The sequence below is a fragment of the Heloderma suspectum genome, chromosome 7, assembly GCF_057233095.1.
Source record: "Heloderma suspectum isolate Gila_16-S chromosome 7, 16-S_ref, whole genome shotgun sequence".
NCBI lineage: Eukaryota > Metazoa > Chordata > Lepidosauria > Squamata > Helodermatidae > Heloderma > Heloderma suspectum.
In genome coordinates, this window is record NC_139464.1 from 9,573,781 (window position 1) to 9,586,004 (window position 12,224).

The window sequence follows — 12,224 nt, forward strand, 5'->3', positions numbered from 1 at the left end:
GTATTTTTTTCAGAGTTGTAACTAGGGCATTTTCAAGTGATTTGCAAACTGAAATGAAATTTTCATGCGTCCCTAGTTGGCTATTGGGCAGATTAAATAGCTAATAATTACAAAGTTATGTCCATTATGCGACCCCCGAGCTGTGGTTTTAATGTTCTATATATTTTAAATTGTTTTATTGTGTGTTGTTTGGTTTTAGTTTTTGTGAACTGCCCAGAGAGCTTCGGCTATTGGGCGGTATAGAAATGGAATAAATAAATAAATAAATAAATATTAAATATATTTGTGTGTCTGTGTTTCTCTCTTTCAGATCCATCAACAGACCAACTATTCCTAATGGATCCAAGAAATTCTTACGCATCTCTGGTGAAAGGTATTCAGTCCTTTGATGTCACTGGAAATTTCAATCCCTGCGAGCTTCTGCTCACAGGCGACCAGGCTTTCCCAGTGCTCGTGAGTTCAAATGGGCAAGTACTCATTGCCGCAACCCAGTACGGGAAAGGCCGCATGGTGGTTGCTGCGCATGAACGATTTCTGCAGGTTCCCCAGTTCCTGCCATTCATTAAAAATGCTCTACAGTGGCTCAAGCCTTCCTCGACGGCACAAGTGGGTGTCCACACAAGCTTGCGCGCCCTTTCCGAGATGCTTCTCAGTAATGGTGTCGAAGTGCGGCCAGATGCAATGCTTGAGGATTCTCTAGGCGTGTACTGCATGGATGCCTATGATGATACACAAGCCAGCGATCTTGTGCAGTTTGTAAAGGGAGGCAAAGGACTGCTCATCGGAGGGCAGGCCTGGCATTGGTCATACCAGCATGGTGTTGAGAAAGTGTTGGTTGGATTTCCGGGAAACAAGGCAACCAGTGCGGCTGGAGTCTACTTCACTGCCAATGTGGGACAGAACGGGATCTTCCCTGCACCCAAGGAAATGCCAAGAGTACCCCTCATCACCAAGTAAGTAAATACTTTCTTTACCTACCATGAATACTCCCATCTCCCATGAAAAATCCTGTCTATACCACCGTCCTAATATTCCATCAAACTTTAGCATGACAAAAAAACAGAAGCCAGGAAAGTTATAGGAACTGAGTGAAGAGCACCTTCTCTCAACTCAAAGCAGATTGGCTTGGAGATAACCCAAGCTATTTTCTGCCTTCTGGGGGTGGGGAGCTACTCCGCTTATTTCTGAGCCAATCTAGATAGGACTGAGCCCACCAAAATGCCTGTGAGCTCCCTACCCCTACCCTCCCATGACTTAGCAGGTCCCATGAGGTGAGAGGTGTAACCAGAGATGTCCAGAGGTTACTTGCAGGCATGATACCTCTGAGTGATTTATTTAAATCACACCATCATCAGGGAATCAGGCTTATGAGATAAAGGCACAAGTCACAAGCGATCAGAGGAAAATGAAGGCACACAATTAGACCTTAATAAAAACCCATCATATGCCCCCCAAATCCTCCCACTGCCCAGATTAAATCTTTCTGCATTCCCAGCTGAATAGCAGTTTGGCCTGAATATCAAGGAAAGAAGACTTATAGCTGCCTATTCGAAGCAGAGGAGAAAGGCTCATGTGGTCTTAGGTGATCGTCCCAAAGTCCAAGGTGTAGGATCCAGTGGAACCCAGTGAGAAAATTAATACATGTAGGAATTGTTTAAAAATAAAGTAGTGAAGTCTGAGCCTGACAGAGAAAGAAGAGGAAGGCAAATAAAAGAAGGAGAAAGGATGGGAAATCGAGGAAACCTAAGATGTATTCAGAGCTGTCTGCACAAGCCAACAAGCAGGCTCAGAGAAAAGCTACCTCTGTGTCAATATTGCAAGGAACATTTCTCAAAAGGCAGCCTTCTCCAACCACTTTTGGACTACAACTCCCATCAGCCACATTGGCTAGGGCTGATGGGAGTTGCAGCCCCAAACATCTGAGGGCCCCAGGTTGGGAAAGGCTGTGGTAAGGAAAGAGTAAAATCTCCCCAAAGAAATAACGATTAATTAGAGCTCAAGCAACGAAACCCATCACACACACACAAATCTAAAGCACAGTAAAATTATTGTATGGAAAAACAATTACATCCAAAAGAGAGGTTCTCCTTTCTCTATCTAGCCCAGGGGTGGGCAATCGCTTCTGAACCACCCCCCCCCCCTGAATCTATTTATAAGATGATAGTGCTGCAGTTGAGATCCATCTTGTCAGGCTGTGACCCAGGAATGGATCCCAACTCACCATATGAAGACCAGTGATCTATTAGAGCTTTCCCCAACCTGGGGCCTTCCAGGTGTTTTGGACTACAACTCCCATCAGCCCAGCCATTATCTCCAATGGTCAGGTATCCTGGGAGTTGTCATCCAAAATAACTGGATGACAACAGGATGGACAAGACTGAACTAGCCCATTAAAGCAACATTATATGCTAGCATGAAAATTAATCTCCCTTTTTTATATGTACAGGCATGGATTAAACATTGAAAGTGATTTAAAGCTTCTTCTACATGGTATAAATAAGTTCAACATACATGGTGATAAGCCCAAACAGCGAGCGACCCCTTCTCCGCTTCTCATCCATGGAACTTTGGCATTTCCGGTTGGCATAACTGATTCCCACCAGGCCTTCCTTGGGGCTGCATATTATGGAAGGGGCCGCATTGTCGTTGCCTCTCATGCAAATCTACTTAGCATATCATCAATGAAAACATTCCTCCTCAATGCCATCAACTGGCTTACTGCTGGGAAGGGAGGAAAGGTTGGCATTGGAGACAAGTTGCACAAGCTTTATTCCATGTTAAATGAGGAAAGCATTCCATCTGAGCTAACCGATCTCAAGGATGGCCTTCGTGTATATTGTTGCACAACCTACAGTGACAGAGAGAGGGAGAAAATCCATGAGTTTGTCTCCGAAGGAGGTGGACTCCTAATTGGGGGACAAGCTTGGTACTGGACATATGGGAATCCTTACTCCAGTGCCATTGCTGAGTATCCAGGGAACAAGATCCTTAACAAGTTTGGAATTGGAATCATTGGGGAAACGCTTGATATATCGAGTGAAAGCTACCCAGCAGGAGAGGCCAGCTATCACTTCCGGAAAGCGCTCTTCCAATACAAGGAACACCTTCAGAGCAATCAACCTCTGGAGCCCCCATATTCCTCATGGCGCAGGAAGCTAGCCCAGGATTCTGCCACATTCCTAGGGATCCCAGCTGCCAACTCCCCTCCTTTCTCCTCTGTTCACAAGGATATGGTTGAGCTGATCCAGCTCCGGGGGATTCCTGATGTCCGCGCAAACAAGCCAATCAAATCCAACTCAGATGAAGCAGTTTTCATCAACTTGGCTTGGGGACTCTACAACGCCATGCCAGGGTTCCAGAAACTTGTGCCCAGCCTGAATCCCAGCCTTGCAAAACCTTATCCCACAGCACCTCCTCAAACCATTTGGATATCTGGAAAGAATGATGGTAAGATATGGGTCACTCTGAGCACTTGATAAATGATGCTTTTCGTATATGGTAGTCACTGGAATTTAGTCCAAGGCTGATGGTTGTACCCAGTAATGGGGCCATTTGTAATGTGTTGTCATGCTGTGAGCTTGAGCTTGCCCATTGGACTGGGGTCGTTCTGCCACCTGTGCAGACCATCTCTTAGCATCAAGCAATGTGCTGTTTAGAATCAACATGTGTTTGAAGATGTCCAAATGAACATACATAGAGGAAGTCCAAAAATATGAAGTCTGAAGCCACGTTCGTACCTCCTGGGGAAAACCCCACTGAATGCAGTCAGGCAGACTTCTCCGTAGGTTTGGGCTGCCCCAGCCCAGAGCAGCAAGATTTCATTCCGGAGAAATGCTGATGTTCAGTGCAAAGAAACCGAGTCTCCCTTGCACAGATCTCACGTTCTGGCAATGACTTCATTCGGGGGTTCTGAAGAACCCTTCAGGTGTTTACAGCATGGATGGGGAGAAAGCAGGGCAGCACAGGCTGACACCACAGCCCGGCTGGACATACAGTTAGCAAGTCTGAGAAGGTGCCTTGCACATGCGCTCATGGGTGGATCGTGTCTGTGCAGTCCAGGGGGGAGTGCGATTGGGCCAGGCCCTGCCTTTGCATGGAGGTGCCTAGAGCATCCATTGGCGGGTGGGGTGGGCAGATGCATTGGTGGTGGGCCTAGCCTGCTTTAAAGGCGTGAGGGGGCTCATCTGAGACTCCCTACCAGACAAGCTCTGTTCACTAAACAAAGTTCCAAAAGATCTCAGCCTCCCGTAAGGAACTATCAGCTATACAGCCTCTGACCCATCGGCCCTTTCCCCAACTACATCTCTCGCTTTGACCTTACAGGAAAGGAAGCATGGAGGAGCACCGGCATGTACGTTCCACCAGCAAAAACAGCCACCTTGCTATTCCCATCCGCGGCCGTTGCTGATAAACTACAGGTGATGTTATTGCAACCCAAGCCAGGTCCCATAGTATGAGCCGAAGGAGACAAGAGTTGAACAACCAGGCTTAAGCATCCTTGGCTGTGCTTGTAGATTAATACGGAGATTCTGTGGCACCTCCTGGAAAAATGCTACCAGGGAGCCGGTGTGGTGTGGCCTACTGGATGGAATGCAGGAATTTGACAAGAGAGGCCCAGAGTTCAGATTTCTGCTTAGCCATGAAGATTGCAGGGAGACCGTCAAGCAAAACATTCTTTCTCAGGGCATCTCTACACCACCCTAAAATCCTGCATTTAAAACGGGGCTTTCTGCATCCGTTTTAAATGCAGGATCACAACTGACTCCCTTTACATGTGCTTCCTTTCCCCCCTCCCCTTCCCCCCTCCTTCTCCCCGTATCTGAGTCTTCCATTTTCTTTCATTGATCTCGCTCCTCTTCTTGCTGCTTTTATTCTTTTCATGGAGGAAACTGAAGTGGAACACAATGGAGTAATTTGAGAGCTCATTATCTGCAATCTACTTAAAAAACGGAACAAGGGGCATTTAGTGCAGGAGACGCCTTGAATGATCACGGCGTCCTGTAAAGAGCCCGCAAACGTCTGTGAAGAAGCAATCGCAATCGCAGGATAAAAGCTCAGCGTGAAGGAGCCCTCAGCCTCGGATTGACAGACCTCAGGCTCAGTGGTGTGGTGCAGGAGCTCACCATGACAGCCCCCTAGGTGCTTTGCCTGGACAGACCTGGGGTTGCACTAGAAGGGGAAGGAGAAGGACACACCATATCCCCAAACAGCATTAGCCCACCCGCTTAAGATTTTCCAGGAGTTCTTTTCCCAGCACAGAGGAGAAACACGTGGACAAAGTCAACAAACCAGTTCTAGCCGTTCTTATCGCCATCAGGAGCAGGACTTCTGCAAAGCTAATGGATTACAATGGCCCATTCAAAATCAAGTCACCCCAAAATACTTTCCATTGCAATAGGGGAGGCAGTAGGGATGGCGGAGAAATCCGCCACGGACTCCAATGAGGCCAGATTCTTTAGTATCCAGCCTCCCAGAGTCCGTGGTGGAACGGACTGCTCCCCCCCGCCACCCCACCAACTAAGGTTGGGACGGACCCTACCTGGCGCCGGCAGGTCCGGGTCTGTCCTCTTCGTTCCACAGCCGTGATTGGCTACATAAATATTTATGTAGTCAATCACAGCAAAGGGCAGGGACTCAAATGGCGCCCCTATGCTGGATGCCATTTGCGGCCACAGCCCGGCAGCAGACGGAAGTCAGGCCACGGACAGCCCTGGCCAGTGGCTCTGCGGACTTGCCACAGAGCGGAACCGGCTGGGGAGAATTCCAGGGGGAGGGACGGATCGCCTCCCCCCCGCCAGCGGACCCTGGAGAGGACTGGTAAGTGGGGTTCATACACCCCTAGAAAGCAGACAACAATACATTGTTGCTGGGAAGATCCATTTCTCCCCAGCTACTGTGAAGATTGCAGGTAAGCTCAGAGGAAATAGATCAGTCTTGACGGCACGGCGGGTGGACAGATAATATCACCATCCCCGCCGGTCAGAAATCCTGGAGCGTCGACAATGTGAGCCTTGCCTCCAATACACCAGTGATCAGGATCTCTCCAGGAATGTCAGGATTTGGGCTTCCTCTTCAGGACATGCTCTTGGGTCCCCTCTCTTCCAGTCCAAAGTCCACCCACAAGTAAGCTGGGAGTGCAGAACTGAGCCAGAGGCAGGAGCAAGGTAAATTGCTCATGGCATCACTACCTGGAGTTCAACCCTCCCATTCCACGCCAAAGAGGTTTGCAGGAAAGGGGTGAGGGTGAGGAACTAGCATCCTTCCCAGACATGCTCTCGGAAATAAGGGCGACAGCAGATCTGTCAACAGTTCCGTAGCTGCTGCCAGTGCAGCTCCTGGCAAAGCTGGTAGCTTTTAAAAAGAAAAATGTGTTTAAAGGGGAGGGGAGGAGGGCAAGGAGCCCCCCCCCACTGGAAGCCCCCTCCCTTCTCCCCCAAATCCTTTCACCCCTTTCCTTTCCTCATCCTTCAGGGATGAGACCAAAATGCCCCCAAATACAGCCTGATCCCTGAAGAGAAACGAACGGGAGAGTAGCAGCCCTAATCAGGATCCACGTGAGATCCTCAGGCACCTCAGGCAGTCAAAACAGGCCCTGCTGCAATTGGTAACTTTCTCAGCCCAGCACTGCCTTTTGCAGTAGCTAAGATCTGGTACCCCGTGTCCTGAATCCAGCATCCCTGTCTCCAGGTACAGATCAGCTGTCATTCTGATAACCTGAGAAAAGCCAAGGAACTGAAACGGCCCCCGGTGGTGGTAAGAAGATTTAAAGTTCAGAGTCAGAGGATGGAAGTCTCCAGCTTGTGGGGCGGCCTCTTGTACCTCGTCGTGCCAGAGGGGTCTTCGCTGGCTGATATATCTGTCACCGTCGAGGGGGCAACAATGGCTCCCTATTTCAAGCACGGTAAGAGAAGTGGCAGTGCATCAAATTGAGGAGGGGCTATCTTGCGAACACAAAAGATGTGCTGTAGCTGGCAAGCTGCCAGAAGCCCAGGTGCATGCCCAGAATCTGCATGCAGCTTGATGCTGCCAGGATCTTGTCCAGCACTGGCAGCAGAAGAAAAAGTATGTCCTGAGGCGCTAAGAATGAGTAGCAGATCTCCCCTCAGTAGCTGGCAGGGCACCAATGCAGGCCTGTGTCAACTCCAACACACACGGTCCCAACATTTTGTGCGCAACCTTAGAAAGTCCTACGTTTCGAAGGTCCTCCCATTGTACCAACACCACACCACAGGTCAGCACTCTGTTAAGAATTGCTCTTTCCTTTGTTGATGCAGTCAGAATTTATGGATGAAAATACTAGTGTTGGGTAGCACTACATCAATGCATCTGGGCGACTGGAAAGTTTCCTGTAGAAGCCTCCCCACGCTTACTGCCCTAATCAAGTGCTACTTTGGTAAAGTTGAAAAAAAAACCATCTTCCTAGGAATAGTGTCCTAACATAGCTAATCAGATTGGATGACATAATAATCACTAAACAAAGCCAACTCAGAGTGAGGGTAATCTGGGTATCCAATGTTAGTCCTCCTTAGAGTAGACCCATTGAATGGGGCATAGGTTAGTCATGACTGTCCTATTCATTTCAATGGTTCTACTCTAAGAAGGATACTGCCCTCTGAATACACCATCAAGCCCACTTGGACTCCCTACCCAGAACACTGTGAAGAGGGCGGCAGGGATTTTTTTAGGGGGTGAATGAATTGGCAAAAACATCCCCACCCCCAATTATTGACGTCCCTAGAATGCGTGGTTCATGGGTGTTTTCTGCTTTAAATATTGCATTAGGTGAAACCAGTGTGCATGCCTGGCAGAATACCATCCGCCACCACCCTGCTCCCTGGGCTGAGCTAGAGACGGAGAATATCATCTTGACGGTGCCCTCGGATGAGGTGCGCAGAAACGACAATCCTGAGATCCTACTCAACACCTGGGCTCAGGTCATGAAAGCAGTGGCCAAGTTAGCATCCATCCCGTCTGCTTTCCCCAGACCAGAGAGAATAGTGACAGACGTCCAAATATCAGCTGGCAAGTATAGACCAATCATTATATAAAACAGCAAGGTACTGGCCATACAGGGTCGGTTTGTTTTTCATTTTGCACAGCCTGACTGATGAGTTCTAGAAAACTTCCTAAGAGACAGACCTGTGGTGCAAACCTATATTGCCTGCAGATTACTTTAGCTGTCATGGCTTCCCCAAAGAATCCTGGGAATTGTGCTTGGTGAAGATTTGCTCAAAATTCTGCTCGAGATCCTGAGCTCCATCGCCAAACTATAGTTCCCATGGGTTCCTTGGAACTCTGTTGTAATGTAATTTGCCCCCCAGTTCTGAAGATTATTACCCTCTTCGGCAATACTCTTTGGCACTGCAATGGAGTATATGCTGGCAGAGGGCTGGCTACCATCCTGAACAGGAGCGCTCCATGCTGCGATGTTTGGTTGCCGGTCCCGTTTGCAAGCTCTGTAGCCCATAAATGCATTGACATCTAGGGATGTCAGAGAATTCCACCACGGATCTTGGGGAGGCCGAATGCCAGCGCATTCAGCCCCCTGAAATCAGTGGCGGAACGGTCTGCCACCACCACCACCCCCGCCACCCCCGGGATGAGACTTACCTGGGGTGGATCTTCCTGGCGGCGGCGGCCATTTCCAGTAAAAAAAAAAAAAAAGACGTGATATCAAGGCTAGGTTTTTTTTTTAAAAAAGTGATAGGCTACGTAAATGTTTACGTAGCCTATCACGGCTGACTTAAAAAAACAACAACGCGCGTACACAAATGGCAGTGGCCACGGCCGCCATTTGCGTTTCTTATTTTTTTTGTCATGCTAGTCGCGTTCCCCTTATTTTCGCCATCTTAGTCTATGTAAACCTTGACGTAGACTAAGACGTGCCAAAATAAGGAACGCAAATGGCGGCGGCCATGGCCGCCGCCATTTGCATACACGCGTTGTTGTTGTTTTTTGTTTTTTTAAGTCAACCGTGATAGGCTATGTAAACATTTACATAGCCTATCACGGCTGACTGCAGGGACGCAAACGGTGGCGGCTACGGCCGCCGCCGTTTGCGTACCTGCTAGCCAGCAGCCGGTGGCTCTGCAGAATCCCTGCAGAGCACAGCCGGCCGGCCAGGATTCCGGGGGGGGGGGAGGGACGGAGCGCCTCCCCCCATCCAGGATTCCGGGGGAAGGGACGGAGCGCCTTCCCCCCACCATCAACATAATCCGCGAAAGGTAAGTGCCTTTCGTACATGCCTATTGTCTATTGCGATGACATCCCAGCAGAATACCAACCAGTCCAACAGAAAAACATGGATGTGGCCTCTACTTTCAAAGAGTGGCTGAGCCTCACAGTTTGATCTGCCCACTTACCTCCTGGATCCAGCTAGGTTTCCATCTGTAAGTCTGGGTCTGTCTAAATATGCCTCCATCACCCCAACTCTCTCCTTAGGTTTGATGCACGCTGGCTACCCAATCATGTCTGATGTGAGGGCACTGAGGGAGGTCACGGATGTGCAGTCTTTCTATGCCAAAGGGACTTGGGCCCCATTGCACGAGCTGGGTCACAACCAGCAGAAGAGTGGGTGGGAATTCCCACCCCATACCACCGAGGCCACCTGCAATCTCTGGTCTGTTTATGTCACTGAGACTGTGCTGAATATTTCAAGAGCGAGAGCCCATCCCAATCTTAAACCAAATCTAAGAAAGAAGAGGATCAAGGACTATATTCGAAACGGCGCACAGCTGAAGGACTTTAAAGTATTCACTGCACTGGAACCCTACCTACAGGTAACACACAGCAAGAGTATATTCAGGCGACGGTGGCCACATATATATCACCAAAAAAAACACTACACATATTTGCAAAAAATGTGTATATGCTGATTTTTAGGTACAATTTAGAAAGGATTACAGCGAGTGAAATACAAATATAACCCACTTGACCATATTGATGAAATAGAGTAAGATATTCTTCACCAGAATTCCTCTGAGAACAGCAAAGGAAACAACAGTTAAGCAAGCATCAAATACAGTGGGCTCCCCAACAGTTTGAAAGAAGGGAATGAAAACTAGGCTTCTATATTCCCTTGCAGGCCAAGAAGGTACTAGAGCAACTTAGACTGCTATCCTATGTCCAGTTATATCTGGGAGTAAGCCCCATTGGACACAATGAACTGTCTCTGGGGAGACATGTATTGCAGCTGGGGGCAATTGGTTGCCCTCTAGAAAGTTTTGGCCTGCAACTCCCATCATTCCTCAACATTGGGATATGCTGACTTGGGCTGATGGGAGGTATAGACCAAAAATCTGGAGGGCCAATTGCCCTGATCTAAATCCATCAAGCTCCACCCCCCTGCGCAGTCAAAATACACTCCTGTCCTGTTGCACTGTTATAAACATAAGCACATTGAAATCACAGGATGTCTAAAAATAACAGAAACCCTGACGTTTAGGAACAGGGGAAGCTGCCTTATACACTGAGTCAGTACCTTCGTCCATCTAGCCCAGTATTGTCTGCACTGACCGGCAGCGATGGCTCTCCAGGGTTTCAGGCAGGATTCTTTCCTAGCCCCTTCCTAGAGGTGCCAGGGATTGAACCTGGTTCTTCGGCATGCAAAACAGGGGCTTCACCACACCAGACGTTTTATTCGGCATTTTCCTTGGGCTTTTGCTTCCAGAATAAAAGAAATCCTGACATTTAGGAACATGGGAAGCTGCCTTATGCTGAGTCAGCACTTTCGTCCATCTAGCCTAGTATTGTCGACACTGACCAGCAGCAATGGCTCCCCAGGGGGCTGTTTGCACAAGCGATTTACTCCGAACTGGCTGCATGTGGAGGTCGTTAGAGATACATGACATCGTGGCCATGCAGCAGCCACCCCAGACCTTATTGTGGAAGAACCAGATTTCCTGAGACTGCTTATAGTCCGATTCTTAATTCACCTTGTATGCGCTTCTGTTGTGGTGTACACCAACCCTCTGCATTTACTCCAGTGTGTTATATCATGATTACTATTATTATTATAATAGTTATATTTATATTCTGCCTTTTTCCCAATACTGGGACACAGTGTTAACCTTGCCCAGAAAGGTGTGTTTCTGCACTGTTTTCCCCACCTGTGTTTCCCTGATGTTTCCGCCATTTCCCCACTGGCCACTGGCTTCTTTAAAAAAAGAAGTAAAGAATTAAACCAAAATAGCGCTTTAGCACTAGGCCGCAAACCAGAAGTAAGCACCCCCATTCACCAGCCACCAACTGTATTGCTGCTGGACATTTAAAGTCATTACTCTCTTAAGGGCTAAGGCTTATACTACTAAAAGAGCCATGGGGTGAGGTGTGCATATATAGGTTCCAGGCCAGATTTAGGTCAGGGTTTGACCTAGATTTAGAAGCACCCATGAACCCCGAAGGTCATAGAAGTACAGAAGATACAGAAGAGGGGGAAATCCAGGGGCAGCCCCCTCAAAACAGCCCAGAGGGACTGAGGCTGTTCAGTGGGCACGAAATGCTGACCGATTGTTTGGTAGCAACAGGATGGAATGGAGTTGTTGGAATCCTGAATGGCGACACTCTACATGGCAGCATTTTCTTGATGCTTCCATTTCTTCCCAGAATGCTCAGGGGGGAAGCCATGACAGTTAGAAGTGGTGTAATACTGACACATGTTTGTATACATGCAGCACTCTACCTGACACACAGAGATGGTTCTGAAGTATTTTGGAAAAGAACTGACTAATTATTTGCTTCAGCTGCAGGAGGCATTTGGATGGGAGCCCTACATTCGCATATTCGCCAAGTACCGAACAATGACCAACATCCCACGTGGCAACAAACCCAAGATGAATCTGTGGGCGGAAACCTTCTCTCAGCAAGTGAACAGAAACCTGGGCCCTTTCTTTAAAGCCTGGGGGTGGCCCATTGAGGACAAGCTCTCTCAGAAGCTGGCCAGAAGCTTCCCTCCATGGGCAGAGGATCCCATGAAGCAGTACCAGTCTCCCTAAGGAACCGAAACGAAAGAGACTGAATGCCATTCACGGAATTGCTTGCTTGCATTTGAAATCGCTAAGAGAGCTTTGGCTATTAAGCGGTATAGAAATGTAATAATAAATAAATGACCAGGATAGAATAGAGAGGGGGGGAAATACTCACCAAGATCTGGACACTGTGCTTCTTTTAATGCAGATTATATTGGCTTTTTAAGCACTTGCGTTGTCGTGTTGGCTTATATTCAG

At 48.3% G+C, this 12,224-nt stretch overlaps 1 protein-coding gene across 1 annotated transcript; it reads left to right on the forward strand.

The window, feature by feature from the left end:
* Nucleotides 1-336: 336 nt before the first annotated feature.
* Nucleotides 337-11,993, forward strand: LOC146339317 (TRPM8 channel-associated factor homolog). The gene is made up of 7 exons (XM_084811684.1): nucleotides 337-953; nucleotides 2,447-3,447; nucleotides 4,324-4,418; nucleotides 6,688-6,901; nucleotides 7,783-8,022; nucleotides 9,442-9,779; nucleotides 11,742-11,993. Exons 1-7 carry the CDS (start codon nucleotides 337-339, stop codon nucleotides 11,991-11,993), a joined length of 2,757 nt encoding a protein of 918 aa, XP_084667810.1.
* Nucleotides 11,994-12,224: the final 231 nt, after the last annotated feature.